The 19,312-nt window shown below is 45.6% G+C and overlaps 1 protein-coding gene and 1 long non-coding RNA gene across 4 annotated transcripts in view; one reads left to right on the plus strand and one right to left on the minus strand.

Annotated features, from left to right (window-relative positions):
* PDE4B (phosphodiesterase 4B) overlaps positions 1–19,312 on the minus strand; it is a 461,796-nt gene that overhangs the window by 108,173 nt on the left and 334,311 nt on the right. For all 3 annotated transcript variants that reach the window (XM_072974267.1, XM_072974268.1, XM_072974269.1), the window contains 3 exons: positions 14,827–15,021; positions 6,526–6,562; positions 6,334–6,404 (listed from right to left, as the gene is read on the minus strand). In XM_072974267.1, coding sequence (XP_072830368.1) covers positions 6,334–6,404; positions 6,526–6,562; positions 14,827–15,021 — 303 coding nt within the window. The remainder of the gene's footprint in view (positions 1–6,333; positions 6,405–6,525; positions 6,563–14,826; positions 15,022–19,312) is intronic.
* Positions 1,424–18,801, plus strand: LOC140700605 (uncharacterized). The gene is made up of 3 exons (XR_012079035.1): positions 1,424–1,479; positions 17,616–17,678; positions 18,506–18,801. It is a non-coding gene; the product is annotated as an uncharacterized lncRNA (long non-coding RNA).

Consider the following 19,312-nt stretch of genomic DNA (forward strand, 5'->3'; position numbering starts at 1 on the left):
CATACTCCTCGCTGTTCCTCACACACGGCACGTGCTCGCGTTGCCGGGCCGTTTGCATACACTCTGCTCAGCTGATCACTCTTCTCCTCTTTAGGTGGCAAACTCCTTCTTATGTTCTAGGACTCTAGTCCGACGTCACCATCCTCCCCTTCCCTCCTGGGAGGTCGTCACTGTCTGCACCACTGCTGCTTTCCGAGGCCTGCCCCACCCGAGTGCTGCTCTTACTGCACAGCGACCCCCATCCTCCTGTCTGTCTCCTCGACTCGCCTGTGAGAAATGTAAGCAAAGACGGAATCCCATTCATCCGTGTAACTTTGGGGTCGGCAGGATATGTGGTAGGAAATAGATATTCAATAGGTATTGATTAGATTAAAACATATATCTTTTTAATACTTTGTTTTACCTGTCTTCCTGGGTTCCAAAGATGGCCTTTGTGAAAAGAGACATAGAACTAAGAGACCCGAAATACTGGAACTTTCTACTTTCTTAATAGCACAGCTCCTCATAGCACTGGATTTCCCCCAATGACTTCTTAAAAATTATACAAATTATATAAATTCCTTGGTCCCAGGAGTTAATTTTGAACATATAGCTTTTATTTAGAGCTGGTAGTTCAGGGAAGCAAGCACCGGGGTGCCTAAGCTTTGGAAAGGCAAGGGCTACGTTTATCACTTTTTCTCAAGACCTGGAACAAAGAAGAGGCTCAATACGTTTTGAATGAGTGAATCACGTCTGGAAGCTGCCTTATTGCTGGCAGGGCACGAGAGTACCAGTCAGAAAGCTGGGATGAGTGCCAGAAGAAAAATGACACTGGTTGCCCACGATGGGTCCAATGGTCCCTAACTTAAGGAAGAACCGTAAGAAGTTCTAAGCCTGGGTTGTAAAGATGGCGGTATTAACAGGGAGGATAGTGTGGCCACAACCATTAATACTTTCCAGCCCTGCAGAGCGCAGTGGGAAAAGAACGGGACTCTGAATAAGACGACAGGAATTCTAATCCTGGTTCTGGCACCTTCCAACCAGATAGCCCTGGGCAACCCACTGAACCTCTCAGTTTCCTCCTCACCTGGAGAGAACAGGCAGCAACTAACATTTACTGCTAATTTACAACGTGCCAGCTCCAGTGTGAGAGGTTTTACATCTATTTCCTCCTTTACTCTGAGGAAATTTGGCTAGGTTCTTTCCAGCTCTGAATGCTCAAGATTTGATTATTCTCAGCTAATTTAAACCCCATGCCAAAGGACACAAAGCAATGAAAGACACTTCGATATACACTGGGGGGAAAAAAGTGGTTATTCGTTCTTTCTCAAAGATTTCATACATGTTGATTAATTTATGCCTAGGAAGAATGCTGATACAGAGATGTGACATGCTCTCCTGGTCGCCATGGTGATATCTGTGATGTTAGTGACGGAGCTGGAGGATGGAGGACACGTCTTTGCTCCCAGCTCTGTTCCCTGGTCATTGGACTGCTGACTGGTAGGCACTCTCAGGCACATGCGATTTCTCCATCAGTCTGTTTAAAGCCAGTAAATGCTTTAGGGGTGCTTATCTGAATTAACAACTCTAAATGAAAGCCATACTTTCAAAATTCCTGGGACAAAGGAAACACAGGTTTTAATTTGAAGCCAAGAAATACAGGCCCAGTCAAGCATTCCTCAGGAAAGCATCTCATGGAAATGCACGGAAATCACCTCCACAGGAAGTTTAAGATTTTCACCCTTTGGGTGGTGAAGCTCAGACAGACAATGGACTGCTTTTACGCAGAGCAAAGAGCCAAAAGATGGGTTCTATGTGGGAGTTCCTTTTCATATTAAAAAAACACCCTCTTCAGGTGTCCAGTGAAAACCATTCCAAGGACATAATGACTGCTTTACTGTCACATTCAAGGCAAGGAGCAGCACTGTGGAACCCCAGTCAAACCTCCCAGAAAGCGGCTTTTGTGTTCCATGGGTCTTACGGTTTCCACTGTTAAGAATAGTGACTGTCAGGTTTGGGGTGGGAGGGGAAGTTCTCTTAGTGCATTGGGTCCATTCTCATCTTCAGTTACCTTTATTTATTTGAGGGTCATGACTGCCTAGGAATAGGAGGGAGTGCCGGAAGTGGACTTTCAGTGTTCCCACCTGCCCCTGTCAGGCTGCTCCATTTGTGGCTGAAACCCATCATTCAGTTCTCAGGCTGAGTTAGGCAGAGGCAGTCTCAACTCCCTTTGGTGAAACCCCAGTGGGGTACGTGCCCTGCCTTGAACTCTGTTGGTTGGTGTTAGTTTCAAGACAGTATTGAAATCAGTAGGAGGATCAGCTCTGTACAAATACGGGTCTGGATTTGGGAATGATCATTAGAGGCAGCCGTCCTACTGCTGGAGAGCTATTACGTTTGGTAAGTGAGGTTTGGACCAGAGGTGACATGAACCGCCATGATTTGGAGGGCGGTCCTCAGCCAGAGAGTGAGAATTGGCTCTGGGTGAACTCTGTGTATGTCAGCAATGAACGTTTATGTGGCTCAAAACTCCTAAGGCTATGGAAAAATCTGATTCTCCAGAAAGTAGCTTTAGCTGACAGCCTATTTATCAGCAGGGATAGGCTGAATTCCCCTGATACTCTAACAGAGGAAGAACCTCCAAGCCATGTTAATAAACCAGTAACTGAAAACATCCTGCCACGTCACCACCCGCCCCCTTCTCCCTGGAACTGTGCAGTGTAGTGGCCTTGAGTCTGCCATGCCAAAGAAGCCTTTGAAATATCTCCTTATTAATCCCTTGCTCCCCGGTTACCACCTCCATCATCTTAGTCCAGGGTTTTACTCTTCATATCTTAATTTCTGAAACACTCCTCTAGCTCATGTCTCTGCTTCAGGCCCTCTGATCTTCAGTAATCCCATAAGGTCTTCCTAAATGACTCTGTTCCAAAGCCTTCAGAGATTTTGCCCCATAACCCAGAAGACTTAAGAGGTGTCGTCAGTGGAAAGATGTGAGATAACAGAAAATACATATGGTGGTGTCTGCCCCTGCTTGCTGACACAGGGCTCCTAAAACCCCTGTAATTTCTTAAGTAAAAAGAGCACTAGGAGCATCTTTGGTTCTAATGAGATGACTCTGGGTGGGGTCCTGGATGGCTCCTGGGTGGGGGCTGGTCACCAGAAACACTAAGCCGTGATTAGCAGCTTAGAATTCGCAGCTCTATCCCACATCCTCCAGTGAGGAGAGAGGGTATAGGGATGGAATTAATAATTGATTATGCCTGTGTGAAGAAGCCTCCATAAAATCCTGACAGTATGGGGCTCAGAGAGCTTCCAGGCTGGCGAACAGAACCACACCGGGAGGGTGACGCACCGCAACCCTGTGGGGCAGAAAGCTCCTGCCCTCGGCGCCCTCCCAGACTCTGCCCTGTGTGTCTCTTCATCTGGCTGTGACCTGTATCCTTTATCACATCCTTTAGTAAACTGGTAGACATCACTTAGTGTTTCCCTGGGCCCTGTGAGCTGCTTGAGCAAATTTATCAAGCCTGAGGAGGCAGTCATTAGACGCTTTAGCTGGTGGACCAGGAATACGGATAATAACTTGCGCTTGCAGCTGGTGTCTGAAGTGGGGCAGGGGAGGCGGGCAGGCTTGTGGGACTGAGCCCTTGACCTGTGGGATCTGATGCTACCTCCGGGTAGATGGTGTCAGGACCGAGTGAAATTGCAGGATACCCAGCTGATGTCAGACATTTGCTTGTTGCTACGGGGAAAAACGTCCCCATATTTGGTGACCAGAAGTGTCAGCAGTGGAGTGCTCTGTGTAGGTAGTAAGAGAGACACACGGGGAAGACAAACATGGGAGGGAAGAGCTGGGTTTGAGCCCTGCAAAACAGAGCCAGGATACCAGGTTTCAAGCCTGGCCCTGCTCATCCCTAGAAGTGAGACGTTCTTGCACTTGGCGTCTAAGCTCTCTGAGCTTTGCTGCTTGTCCTCAGAGTGGGGACAACATGCCTGTCATATATATCACTTACAGTGATGATGACTGAGATAACAGACTTGAAAACTCCCAAGTGTGACCCCATTTATGGATTCAGCAAGAGAAATGTAATGATCACTTCTACTAGCTCACATTTACTGAGCACCTACTGCGTGCCAGGCGCTGCTCTAAATGCTTCACAAATATCAACTCACTTCATCCTCCGAACAACCCTAGTTTACAAATCGGGAAACCAAGCTCTGGAGAGGTTAACTCACTTGCTCAAGTCACATAATTTTCGATTGGTAGAATTTAGTTGTGAGGCAAGTAAATAAGGCCCAGAAGTCATATTCTGTAAAGAAAAAAAGGTGGGGAAAGAGAAAGGATCACGTCTGAAAAAATAATTTTCTAGACAACTTGTGGTCTTTCTTCAACAATTATTAATTCAGAGATTTATATGTGTGATGAATGCTTGGGGTGCACACACACTGTGTCAGGCATTCTGCTAATCCTGACAAAGTCAAGTAGAAGTGAATGCAATTTTCAAGGGGCCTTAACGGGTGTCACGCAGTCTGGTGGTGACAGAGACCCAGAAATGATCTGCAGAGTGCCCTGGGGCCACGGGGGGGGGGGGGCGTTCAGCCAGGCTCGGCGGGCTCAGGGGAAGCATCCTGGTGAAGGTGACGCCAGAGGTGCGTTATAAAAGACAAACAGGATTCAGCCGGGCAATCACTGGCAGCTGGAGAGAGACACTTTAGGGAGCGAGAACACTGAGTCCATAGTTAGGATAGAGACTCGAACACGCAGGGAGCAATCAGGCCACAACTGTTAGACTGTGATCCCGTGTGGCCAGGCACCCGGCCTGACCGTATGCCGCTGGAGGCCCTGGCGCTTCCTGCTAGAACGCAAGCCCTGAAAGGGCAGAGGACTTGTCTGGTTCGGTCACTGTTCTACCATCAGTCCCTGGTACAAGGCAGCGCTCAATACATACTTGGTACGTGCGCACGTACACGCGTGAATGAATAGTACACTCAGTAAATACTCGTTGAGTGAATTATTTAATAAGTGAGTGAAACAGGGAGCACCACTGCAAAAGAGGCTGGGCAAGCCTGGAGCTTTCCTGTGGACTGCATCCAACATAAGCCCGATCAGCGATCTAACTCGAGTTGGGACAGGAGGTGCCCTGGGGGCCAAGCACCCGCATTTGAACTTGACCTTAATGATAAGAGTGAACCACTGAAGGGCCTCAAGCTGGAGAGGGACATGGTCAAACAGCAGGTGAGAAAGAGCACTCTGGGGGCAGTCTGGAGAACAGTTTGGAGGAGGAGAGACCAACGGTGGGAAAAACTCGGCGGGGGCAGGCAGGGCCCTCTCCCAGGAAGCTCAGGCAAAAGTTACAGAACAGTGAAACGAAAAGTACGCTTTCAAAGCAGGCTTTGCTCTCACTTGTAACAACTCCACTCAATAAAAGATTTGGATGAAAGCAAGATAGAGGGTTGATGGGTAATTTCACAGAGACTGGAGACGCGAGGGGTGCTATAGCGAGCACTAGCTTAGAGAAGTCAGGAGATTTAGGATCTGGCCCTGGGGCGTTTTTAACCTGTGGTGTGGTTGTTAGCAACTTGCTGGATTTCTGAGGGCCTGCTTTCTCCTTCTGTGAAACAAAGAGGCTGCATCAGTGGTCTCAGAGTTCTCCTCTGGCCCTACCATTCCAGGATCTTTGATTCTGTGACCTTCTGATCCCCAGGATGATATTTTAAACTGCTGGAGAGCAATCTGACCAGCACTGAGACTCACGGGCTGAAATCATTTCAGAGGACAGAGTTACTGCAGGATTATCAAGTGCACATCTTGCATTTTACAGATGAGGCCAAGGTTCAGCCACGTTAGTTGAAACGGCCAAGTTTATGTAGCTAGTTGGGGACAGGAGAGAAGATAACCCCGCTCTTACTCCTCAAATTGCAAGAACCTGTTTACATATCACCCAAAAATAGGCACATTGGACCTAAACTTTTGGTACTTGTCATCTTAAACTTGAAATCTCTGAATATCTCATTAATAGCTTATTCCAATAAAAATTTAACAGCATTTATGGCCCTTACTGATGGGTATTCATACATTCAAGTAGTAAATACAAACAAAACACCTCATTCTTTCATTTGTCGAACTCCTGTTTACTAAGGGTCAAAGGTACAAAGATTAACAAGATCTGGACTAATTTCTATCATCTTACCAGTTCTAAAATACTATAGTGTTCCATCCTACTTTCAAATTTTATACTGTCTCCTAACCTAGCTAGGGGGCAAATCTCCATGCAGTATTTTTTTTTTTTCTCAGTGCAGTTTAGTGTGTTGCCATCATGGAAGGGATTCATAACTGCACAGAAGGTGCACACTTACTTGTTGGATGTTCCATGAAGGTTTGTCAGTACGGTGAAGTTGTTTCTCACACTTCGCAAACTGGCGAGGACCTAGAAGGAAAATGTTTCCGTGGTTAGGGACAAAAGGAGACGAGTGGGCAGGGTCGGCGCCACACTTAGAAACTGCACCCAGGGGCAGAGTGAGAGGGAGCCAGGCCAGCATGGCACATACCTGGGCGAAGGGCGTTACAATCAAGTCATCGCCGTGTCTGGTGAAAAGAGAGAAAAGAAACACTTTCAACTGCATTTGAATGATAACTGTGACATATAAGCTGTAATAGTAAACTTTATCAGGGTGAGCAACACAAATGTTAAATAAGTTTTTCTACCTGGATCTAAAGCAGGACTGACCTAGTCGCAGATGGGGATCTTAGGAACTTGAAAGAAAAAAAAAAAAAACCAAAAAACTACCAGGTTCATGGCTCCTGGGTGTACAGTGGCTACACATAAAAGCAGTTGCAGGTAGGCATATATCTTCAGGGTATGTTCCCATTAAACGGCAGACCTAAAGGACTGTAATTCAAAGCGACTTGTGGATTTTGGTTGCCAGTGCCAGGAAATTCAAAGGGAGGGCTGCTCACAGGCACACACAGAGTAGGAAAAAATGTCCTAACAGCTGGATAAAGGTTACCCTTGGATTTCCTGGCTTTTGTTGATTTGAACCACAGCCTCGATGCCATTTAAACGCATATTTCTGTCTGGGAATCCCATTACCTTTTGTTTTTAACGTAACTTTTTTCTTAAAGTACCCAAGGAAAAGCTTTTAAGGGAGGACAGGGACTAAACCTACTATCGCTGTATCACTGTCTCTCTGTCCCAGAGATCTGATCAAGCTGAATCCAGCGTTTCATACATCTGCACTTAAGAAGAGGCAAAAGTATATTTTCCGAAATGCATCCTCTCTCTGGCATACGCTCTGATAAATCTTCTTAAGCCCACAGGCAGCAAGCTCTCTATCAGGGTCTTTAGTAGACAAGCTGGGCTGAGCTGAAGACCCCAGATCAGGCCAGTTTGCTACCACAGCGTGAATCCTAACAGCCGCGCAGAAGGTGGCTGACCGTGAGTTTCCGTCACTGTCTGATCATCTTCTCTGTCTTCACGATCGCCACACAAATGGGGCACCTTGTTCGCCAGCTGTGTGAGTGCAACCAGTGGTCAGCAGTCCCCTGCCCAGGACCAGGCGTCACGTGAGGCCTGGGGTCCGGAGCCGAACACCACCCCTGTCCTTGTGGGCCCCTTCTCTAGCACAGGCTTCACTTTGGGGTCTTGCTTCAGAGAAGAGTTTCCTCTCCAACTGTATCTTTAGCTAGAAGTCCCCCTTCAATTTAATCTCGTAAACTTCTTGCGCGCCCGCTTTGTGCAGTGACTCAGTGGCTGGAGAGAGACCACTGACAAGTGTGAGCGTTCTTTGAGTGATGACCACGTGTCAGGCCCTGAGTGAAATCGCGTTTAATTCTTGTAACAAGACTTGAGGCAACCACTCCTATTCCCATTTCATGGACGACACCAGGGCTCAGAGCAGGCAAGTGAATGCTTGACCAGCACGTCGCTAAAAAGTGGAAGAACTGAGACTGATTCCAAAAATCTGTGCTTTTAACCATTATGTTTCTTATTTTATGTTGACCTCACATGATTGATTGACTTATACAGAATTCATGACCCCCCCAAATTAAAACATAATAGGGGAGACAGAAAAAAACTCAAAACAATAGATGTTACAGAATGAGAAAGATTAACAATGCATACTTAACGGGGCGCAGAGGAGAAGTGATGGTTACAGAGCAGACAAAGTAGAAAAGGCTTGATTGATGGGCGGTGTTCGAGATGAACTCTGAAAGGCGGGCGTTAGAAGGCCTGGGTGGTAGATGCTCCTAATGAGAGAAATGCACTGAAATGGGAAAGGACTGGACACTGAGATGCTTGGCTGCTGTGTGTGTGGAGCTGAGCACGTTATAGGCATTTGTAGAGGATAAGACTAGATGGTTCTCCACAACTGTATTATGGGCAGGGTGGACAACGGTTGTAGAGTTGGGGCTTAACTCAGTGGGAGAAATTAGCCAGTGAAGGTTTTTAGTGAGAAAGGCAAACAGAAAAGTCTCTGGAAAGTAAAATGCTGTGGACACCGAGAGACGGTGGGACAGAGGACAGAGCCAGGAAGCACAGGCGGGGGGACCTCCAGATGAGAAGAAACTGGTGAGGCAGAGGAAGGAGCAGGAAAAGACAGTTGGGAGAAACCCTGGCTGTCTTGCCAAAAACTCGGCCTTTAATTAGGTAAGGGGTCATAAAGAAATATATTTCCAGTTTTAAAAATGGGGTATTTGGGAAAATAGCGAAGTCATGAGTAGAAATAAGAAAGTGAGGAGAAATGGGAGGAGATGTGTCACTTTCCCATGTGTTGAGTTTTAAGATCCCCGTTGATACCCCGGTGGAAACACCAAGTGGGAAGACACTGAAATATGGGAATTAGAGCTACAGATTTTGGAGTTACCTACGATAGTGGGGACTGTTAAAGCAATGGCGGGGAGTGGTTTCTTAAGGTGGGGGTATAGAGAAAGTCAAAGGAAGAACCTGAGCGTTCTTGGAGAGGAGCCACAACCAGAGACAGAATGAAGGGTGGAGAGGGGAGCAGTTGGGATAAACGCAGGGTGGTCAGCTGTTAAAAGAGCTGCCCCTTCTCAAGCTAGCTCTCTGAGATGAACTTTGATGGGGGAATGTCTTGCTACTTGTTCAGATTTCTGCTCTGAAGTTCACACTGTTCTTAAGACTTCAGAGTGAGTTGGGGATAAGGTCAGAGTTAAATAGATCATCTGTGGCACTTGCATTTCTGGAGTCTAAATACCCAACAGAAGTTGAATAATGCAAGCAAACCTCATACATGCAGAGCACCTAAAGCTGACGTACTGTTGCATGAAGGGGAGTCACTAAAACTGTACAAACTAATGATTAAGGGAGGCTAAAAAAGCCCCCAAAACATGAAGAGAGGGCACCACGTCAAAGTGACTTGATCATTATGAAACTTGAAATTTAGGAGAGCAGAACATTCAGAGGCAAGAAATGAACTTGCAGATCCCCAGCACTGGGTCCCTTAAAGAATCTGAGCTGCAAAAGCTAATGTGTGTCACACAGTAGCTGCTAGAGAAATGATCAGATAATTTATAGATAGTTTATAGCAAGTACAGAAAAGAAAAGGAAAAAAAAAACACCCTCCTATTTGAATACAGCTGTATTAATTATAAAACTACTCTAAATTAAAAAAAATCATAATTTGATATTTTAATAATTAAGAATAAAATGGCACAAAGGTAACAAAACGTCTGATTGGTTATGAAAACTGACGTAATTCTTAAGTTTCCCAAACCACTAGCAAGGACAATGTGTCTTAGGGACAAGGCCAGATATTCAGAACCATGGAACGAGCACCATCTAGTGGCAAAACCAGCACACTACAGTTTTATAGAATAACTGGAGATAAGCATTCTGTGGATCTCAGAACTGAGCATAGGTCTCCTCTAAATATTTTGGAAAGCAAAAATGCTACTTCCTCCTGCTACACTCTGGATTTTTTAAAAAATTTCACCCTTCTCTGTTTCATACCCACATGTAGAATCTTACTTGGACTTTTCTCATAGCACTGATTTTGGTCTGTCTTAGAGAGAGACGTATACTACCGCAGTTAAGAGCACAGCGTTTAGAGCCAGACAGCACTGGTTTGTTCCTCAGTCGCATTATTACTCACTATGAGGCGTTAGGCAACCTCCCTATGCCTCGGTTTCTTCATCTGTAAAATGGGCTGTTGTGAGAATGTGTGAGAAAGCGTGTACACCTCTGACAACAGTGCTCGGCACATAAAAGCATTTTAGTTATGTAGCTGTGGGTATCGTATTAGCACTGGGTGTCGTATTATAATTAAAGAGTTGCATGCCTGTCTTCCCAGCTGGTGAGAACTTCTTTAGCGTAGCCATTTCTGTCCCATTATAATCAAGGAACTACTATTTATAATGTACTCTACATAGCGTCTTCATGTACCTTATTTCATGGGATAAGAGAATGTTCTTGACTCTAAGAAATGGTGCAAACACCTGTCCTGTTGGTCAAGTCCCAAACCTCCCTCCCCCTCACCCCACAGTCAACCACCCACCCTTACTGATCCTAACTTGCAAATGTTCATTAACTGCCCACTGGATCTGCTCTAACACAGATGCCCATTCTCCACTATGTGGATTACCAAGGCAGCCTCCCATTTGACTCCTGGAGACTAGTCTTCAGGCTTGTCCACTCTCCAAACCATTCTTCAGACTGGAATCAGAGCCATCTTTCAAAAACGTTGGTCTGATGGTGTATTTTCTTGCTTAAAAGCCTTTAGGAGCTCCCCACTGCTTGCCTGCAGCATAAAGGCCAGCTCCTCAGCACAGACTCTTCATGACGTGAGCCCCACTTATTTCTCTAGCCTCGTCATTCTCCACTTCCTCATCCCCTCACATCCTTGGCCTGAGCCATACTGAGCTGTGGTTCCCCACAGGCTCCTGACTACTGGAGAGTGAGTTAACACCGAGCCCTCCCTCCCACACACCCTTCTGCCCGGCTAACTCCTCTAGCTTGGCTGTCACTCCTCAAAGAGGGCTGCCAGCCCCTCCTGGCCAGCTCTCTCATCGAAGTCCTCTGTGTACCTTTCTACCATTGCACTCATCCAAAAGTATGACCACTGCCTGTTAACTTATTAATCTTTCAGCTCCCTTAAAGACATAGAAAATGTCTTGCTTGCCAAGTGCCTAAATGTAAGTAAATTTTTGTTAAAAGATAGAATGAATATAATCTTCCTAACAGCTGGAAAGATAAGCAGAGCAGAAATTAATATCATTATTTTTATTTTTCATCATTTAGAGTCTGTTCATGTATGGATATCCATATGGTTTAATCATCTAGACTCCCTGGATTTAAGCCTTGACTCCCCCATTTCCTGGGCAGGTTACTTAACCTCTCTGTGCTCCAATGTCCTCATCTTTAAGACAAGAAAATTATAGCACCAACTTTCTTAGGGTTATGGAGATTAAATGAATTAAAATATGTACAGTGTGTTAAATAGCACATAGGAAATGCTTCACAAATGTGTACTTTTATTTGCAAGTAATTAAGATACTACCAGAGATTCACTGTCTTAAAGCCAGTAAGTATGATGGCTGTGAGCTTAACTCAAGGCTTAGACATCACATGATACTTTTTTGGTCGTCCACCAATAGATGGGTCTTAAATTTAAATGGGCTGTTCTGTCTGCTTTTCCCCTTGGTTCTCAGGTCTCACGTCTCTTGACTGTTCTCTCTAGAGACCACTTAGTCCTTACGCAAATGGTGGCTTTAAAAAGTTCCTTGTCTATGTAAGCCTTTGCAAATGGTATGACCAAATAGCAGGAAAAGGGATCTTCCTTCCCCGTGGCTTTGCAGGTGGATACTCAAAACATGGTCCTGTCCAGGGTGGTTCCTGCCACAGCTTGGGGCAACAAAACCAGCCTCACCAGTTTCCAGGACTTCATGTTCCCGTTGGGAAATCTTGGTATACAAAGGGATTCCATTAAGGATGACTACACCACAGGAAGTGAGCAGAAGCCAGCAGAATATTGCCACATCTGAAAGCATCTGAAATTTCCTCTGGGATCCAACGGTGATCTTGTTTTCTTTACTAGAAAGTCTTATTCCAATCTTTCTTTGGTTGTTGTAAAAACCACTTTTAATTTTCTGTTCACTGTTCTGTATCCTTAGTATCTTTTCACTCACTCTCTCTGCTTATACTTTGCCTCCTGAAAGAGTTCAGATAAGGAATTTTAAAAAGCTAGTGTTATCTCTACTGTTAAGATTTAATGCCGAGGAATTATGCAGTTTCCCACCTCTTATGTAAATTCGTGACTGCTCGGCGCTGGATGCGAGGGAACATGCCACAGCCTCCACCCAACAGCCTTCGCATCCAGAGTCGGGACTTACTGTTGTCCCTTCTATTTGGCTTTAAGGGTAGAAGACAGGAGAAGCAGTAAGAGGCTCACAGGCTGCTGTCCCTCTGCATATTTCAAGTCATCCTGAAGAGTAACAAGCAGGTGAAACAGCCTTGAGAGCATGACTTTAGTTTAGCTCAAGATCCACGTATAAAACTGGATTTTTCCAACAAGGTCCTGATACAACAAAATTCCAGAAGAATCAGGATAGTCAAGTTCTATTTCCTGTTGTGTTGAGAAATATAAATCCCTAAACCGGCAAATATATGAAAATTGTACTGCACTGTTGAAATTTTCGCAAAACAGAATTTGGTGCTATTTTTATTCACTTGAAGATTCTAGTCTATCTTGTTATCAGTGTCTTTGACAGGATGAGATTACCCTGCCAACTGTGTTTTCTTGCGAAGGAAGGACTATTCTTTACAATGAAAGTGTTCCCTTACTCCTTTATTAAATTTTTTAACGTTTTTTTTTAAGTGAGATTGATACTAGTTAACTTACACATATATTCCTTATTGGCATAAATTTAAAGTTGGCAACACTCTGTAGGTTCTAAAGTTACGGGAAATCTTTGTTAAAATTGAAAACCGGTTAACTCTGGGTGTTAGGGAGCCTGGATGCAGAGTCACTCAGAACTAGATACCTGTGTCTACAGCTCTGGGCCGAGTGGACCGTGGTTTTTAAGTCTCTTCAAAAGCAAAACTTCTATAACCTTTTGATTCTAAATAAGGAATCGCCAGAGTTTAATCTGAAATTTGGTTAGCACCTTCCGGGAAGCCTCTGAGTGACCCCGAGTTTGGGGGAGCTGTTAGCTGCCCTCCAGAGCTACCCTCCCCGCCGTGATACACATCACGTGCGTGGAGCTCTGACCACTCTCAGCTCGCCACGGCTCCTGTGCTCTCCCCCGAGGAAGTCCAGAAAGGGGTTTGTTTTGGTGGAGGAGAGAATTCCATCGTCAAAGCCTCCATCCGAACCTTGGTCAGAAACTTCTTGGGTTCTACACTTTCCACAGCAAAGTGGTTACCTCTACGCTGAATTCATGCTTTCTATCTGATAGCAGAGATTCCACTTTGCAGTTTGAAGACCATAAGCAAATAGAGTCCAGAAGTTTGGCATAGGGTCTGTCTTAGCTACATCAAAGGATGGAGCGTGGCACAGAGTCACAGGATAGGGGCAGGTCTGTCAGTTTCTCAGGGTCTCAGTTTCATCGCCTACAGAGGGGGGACAACAACGGCGCCTGCCTGACAGGACTGTTGTGAAGATGAAGAGAAAGCACATACGTCAATGAACGGGGCCCCGTGGGAGACACTCATGGAATGTTTCCTTTCACACACTAGCAGAGTGCCCCTCTTCTCTTTCTTACTTAACTGTAACCTCCCTGAGGGTATGCAGCCTTTTTGAGAATAATATCTGTCTTTAACTCCTCTGTGATTTTTATCCACTGTTTCGTTCATCTTTAATGCCCAGAGCCCGACACACCACATGGCACAGAGGAGAGATTCAGTGCAGATTTGCCAAGTGACTGAATAAACGAATTTTGGCCCACCCAGTGATTGAGACATTATGGGGCAGGGATGCGTCTATTAAAATTTGCTGGCAGAAATGCCCTGGGGAATATTTTCTTACCAGTTGCTTTAAAATGCCCCCTGCCCCTTTCCCAAGGGGGTGACCCTTATTAGTTTCTTTTCCAGCAGCGGAAGAGAGCCTAGTGGAATTTTCCAGGCTGAAGACTTTAGGGAGTCTACTGATATTTTTATAACATATGGTGTTAAAAACAATTGCACGTGTGCCCAGAAACGTTTTAAGGCATGAATTCCAGCATCCAATTTTATTTGATTTCAGAAACTTAGTAAACAAGAAACACAACCCAGTTATTGTTCTTTAAATAAAAATCAGAGATCTACAATTAACAGCAGCAAAACAGAAACATCAGGAATGCTTCCTCGGGCAGTGGAGTCTGTTATGTGTCACCCAAGAGCCAGGCAACAAGTGGGCATTGTGTTAAGGTTCCATAGAAGCGACACAGACATGTGACGGGATGACAGCTTATTAAATGTCACCCAGCAAAGGCCACTCACACAGGAAGCATGTCAATAATCATATTTTCCTCGTCTGCTGTAGCCTCCTGCAAGCCACACATGCTGCAGAAAGTTCGAGAGTGAATTGCAAAAAGCGTTAAGGTTCTCATGACGTAAATGACCCAGCAATTCAGGAAATAAAGCCGAATAAAAATTTTTTTTTAAACTATCAATAACAGAAGTAAACCAAACACGGAGCCTGAGGTTTTGAACCCTCCTGGGGACCCCGGTTACTTATTTCTCATGCTGGAGAGCATTCACGTCCTTAAGACGGTCATCGCCGTCACCTCTGCTCATGCTCATTCTTCTCGCTCTTTCCCGTGGGCTAAAAGGGGAGCAGTGTTGCTGCTCTGGTGGGATGGGGGTAAAGACAAGGTCAGTGTCAGACTAGGAGCCAGACAGAGCTCATACTTACTGCTCGCTTGGAAGTGAAGAGTTTCTCGACATCGCCTTTGGTGACAAGTCATAGTCGCTGTCTGATCTGTAGAGAAAGGACTCTCTGCGCTGGCTGTGCCCGGGAAAGGTGGCGTGAAGCACCAGCCCAGAGGAAGAGCTGGCCTGGGGGTCCAGTGGGCTCCGACCTGGGGAAGGGCCATTTTCCACATCAAAGCTTAAAGAGAAAGCAGAAAGCTGGTCACATGAGAACCATGGAGCAGGGCACCTGACATACAGACATGGAGACCCAGTGCCTGCCAGGCACTTTACATGGGACGTCACATGTCATGGGAAGTTTTAATTCTCCAAACAGCTCTGAGTTGCAGATATTCTCACTCTCGTTTTGTACAAAGGAAACGGTCCCACAGAAGTTCAGTCACTGGCAAATAGTGGAGCCAGGAGCAAAGCCCCATGGCCTTTCAGCGGCATGAGCAACTTTGACAATTTCATAAAATAAACTGGTGCTAACAGGCACCTCCAGACACAGCATCTAACACAGCTCTAAGTGTCAGACACTCAACTATCACTTGAATGAGTCTTCCTAGCTGGGAGACGTCCTCCTGCCCTAAGTATCAGTCTCATTAAAGATACAATATGCGTATTTCTGAATGTTTCAGGAACAAAGTGCCATCCTGGAAATATCCACTGGCTGATGAAATGGGAGGCCCAGTCTGACACTTTATATTCATATACAAGTTTAACCACAGAAAATGACTTAATCTGATTATGCCAATCGCCCTCCAAGGCTGCGGAGCTCCCCTGCTGGAGGACAATCCGGCTCTGGCAGAGGGATGCTACTGAGATTTCCGGTCAGTCCCCCTCACTCTGGAGAGGTACCCTCAAGCCCAGTATTGCGTGAACGAGCTCTGATAAGTGGACACGCAAGTGGAAGCAGTAGAGATTTTGTCTCGTTTTCTCTCGCGCGGTCCTGCTGTCTCCTTAGGCACTGTGTGTTTCCCACGCTCTCCATCCGCCCTTACACGTCTCCCTGCGCGCACAACCTCCCTTAGCCTCGTTGGCAGTAACGCTCTTGCCTTGCATTTCTCTAGACCACTCACTGCCCCTCCGCTAAAGCTCTGCAGAAAGGTGTGGGAGAAGGTGTGGGGCTGGGGCTGCTCTCTTTTCCAAGCTGGACCACAATAGTGGGCTGCTTCTGTGCTCACTCTGCTGCCACGACTCACTTCTACATTTGTGGTTCTTTTTCTTTACTAGCTATTGCAGCTCACTCTCTTGAGGTGGATTCTGAGTATATTTCTTTAGTTCACAAGTTGCTCTCTGATCCATTTATTCCATTTACCCCTCCTAACGACCCTGTGAAGTACAGATCTACGTTTGAGGAAGGCGAGGCTTGGAGAGATTTTAAACACCTCGCTCAAAGTCACAGGCTAGTAAGTTGCAGAGCAAGAACTGGAAGACGCAAGTCGTCTAACCTAGTCCTGTACGACCCCAGACTTCTCTAATCACAGAATTCCAGAATGGCTCTCTGGGTCCCTGAGCGCCATTTCTCTTCAGTCTCGAGACTCAAACATCTGTGTTTGCTATGTAGAGAATCATTTGGATTATGAGCAACCTTGGCTGTTATCTTGAATAAAGGCAGGGTGGCAGTGAATCGCCCTGAAGCTGTAGGTTTCACTGAAACAGGGAAAGAAGAAATGACAGAACTCTGGGTTATAATACTTCCCCAGAGACCATTAGCTGCTCTTAGCCAACCCACAAGCGCCGGGGGTCTGGTCAGAAGCAGCAAGTGAGACTCTCTGGTTAAGAGGGCAAGCAAGAGCCCTAACAGCCCACTTTACGTATTTGGGCTTTCAAGGTTCTGCAGATGGATTTTCACAGCAGGCTCATGGTCTGGGATGGGGCTGTCTTTCCTGCAGGCAGGTGGGGAATCACTCACACATTCCAGCCTGTTTGCCAGCCTGCACGGAGGTAGGGCTATGTTGGAAGCCAAATACATTACCACAGGTGAAAATATAACATAAGCCGACTTGCACACTTTCCTTGGGTGAGACCTATACCAGCTGCTGAGCAAAATAAAGAGCTCCTTTGTGGATAAGGCCACCTCTGTGCCACCCACAGCCTGTAGGACTAGTAGGTTTGATGCTGGCTCTGAACTTCAGGTCAAAGAGGGCAGGCTCTTCAAAGGTAAAGATGGGACTATCTAAAGCTTAAAAGTGAGCATAAGCTTGGATGTTTCATGTGCACTCATGTTGTAATTCACTTGGTATCTTCTGTACGGGCTTTAAGGGTATTAAAACATTGAAATACTTCTGTAATAGTTCGCAGCCGGCCACTGCCCCAGACCCTCCAGGATCTGCTGGACTTCCTGGTTATCCAGCAACTGAAGGGTTGGTGTCTGGAACAGCAGGGGGCCTCTGGCTTCCGCATGGCGGCCTGTGTCCATTTAATCAGTCAGTGCCCATGCAGGACAAGTCATTAAATATTGTGAATGTCACTGCTGTGTGTATCTGCGCTAAAATCTTAGAAGGGGTGCCAAGTGGGTAGGCCTACCAAACTCTCAGAACTTCTTCCCATTGAGGGTTTTCACCAGGGCACACTCCGCCCTCTTCCCTGCTGCAGGCACTCCTAGGGGGTGGAAAGCGAGTCCACAAGCGTTCCCCTTTAAGTAGCTGTCACACGGCACCCTGCCCCCAGTGTTAGTATCCAGGAAGTTTGGTCCTGCTAGGTGAGCAGGGACTCGACCCAACATTAAAACTCTCTCTTGTTTTGTTTTTCTTTTTTCTTCCTTCTTTACCCTGCCTAAACTCATAGAAGAGCTTGCTGGAATTCAGAAGAAGCCAAGGAAGAATTCTCTGGTGCAAAGAAGCAGTCTCAGTGAGACAAATGGCCTTTCATATTCCCTGCGGCACTGTTTCAAAGCAACCAACACGGATGTTCAACTTAGGAACAAACATGAATCACCAGCCAGACACCAGCCCCAGTCACAGCAAAATTAACGGACAGACATCACAATACGTCCCACAGATCCAGGGTGGGAAGAGGAGGGTGGGCAAGGGGGAGACGGAGGACAGACTTAACCGGCAAAACGAATATACCCCACAGACTGAAATACAATTAGGGAGAAAACGGAATCTGAGATGCCAGAAACAAACATACAAATGGGGTCATCATTTTGGGTAATTTTTGCCTCTGTCCTAATCAGGACACACATTTCACCTTCAGGGTTGTTTTTTCTTTAATATGAAAAAACATTATTTTAAAAGTAAATAAGAATGTTTTATAAAATATAGACAATAGAGAAAATTTAGCAGTTTAGTATGGTTTCTTTTTTTAAATATTTTTTCTGCAGGCTTGAATCTTGATTTTTTTTTTCCACGAGTTTTTTCATGGAATGCACAGTTTCCAGAATTATCATTTTCCATGTCCGGGGAACTTAATGCTTCATCCAGCAGTTGCACCAAACTTTCTTAAGCAATTCCTCCTATTATTAGCCATTGTATTTATGATTTTGAATAACATTGTAATTGATATCATTGAGTTTACACATTGTATTTATGATTTTAAATAACATTGTAATTGATATCATTGAGTTTACACATTGTATTTATGATTTTAAATAACATTGTAATTGATATCATTGAGTTTACACATTGTATTTATGATTTTAAATAACATTGTAATTGATATCATTGAGTTTACAGATTTTTCGATGAGGCCACCCAGAAGTTTCAGCTAGGTTGAGAAAGGATGTCACTCACGAGTTTCTGAATTTCTGACTGTACCTGCCCACAGCCAGCACATGGGCTGAAGCAGTACTGAAAGCGGACTTTTTCTAGGAGCAGAGACACCCCCATGGCCCCACGCCCTGCCCTCCAGTCCAGGTCTCTGATGCCCAGGATGCTGCTCGCTGCCTGCTGACCCCCGGGGGTCCGTCTGCCTCGGCAGACCGCCTGGCACTGAACCAACTGCTTGCTGTCTGAGACTTAAGATTTTAACAACTTTCTCCGGCGTTGTGTCTAGACTTCTCAGGGCAGCTGCAGTGGTGGGTGATGCCATGTGAGGGAGGTGGCGCCCCCTGTGACTAGAACGCACCTTTCACCACTGTCTCCAGTAAGTCACTATTTAAAGGTCAGCTCACTCACGTCACCTCCTCTAGTAGATAATTCCTTACGCTGCAGCTACCAGTTCGATTTAGACACATAGTCCTCTGTGCTCGCCTAGACTCCTTCACTTGATCACAGTATTTGATCACAGTATTTGTGATCTCTATTTAATTTTCCATTTAATTCTCCACTTATTTAGCTGCTCCACAATAGAGTCCATTAGAGATGTGGCATTTGATCTAAAAATAATAAGAAACTGCAGTGTTCTCCCCGAACAAAACAAACTTACATAGAAAAACCACTGGCTTAGACGTTTGAGATATCTTTATACAAACCCCCGTGAGGGGGTTTGTTTGCCATCTGCTTGGTCTCTTTCTTTTAAATAAAAGCGGGAACATTCTCTGC

Source organism: Vicugna pacos, chromosome 13 (genome assembly GCF_048564905.1).
Source record: "Vicugna pacos chromosome 13, VicPac4, whole genome shotgun sequence".
Classification (NCBI taxonomy): domain Eukaryota; kingdom Metazoa; phylum Chordata; class Mammalia; order Artiodactyla; family Camelidae; genus Vicugna; species Vicugna pacos.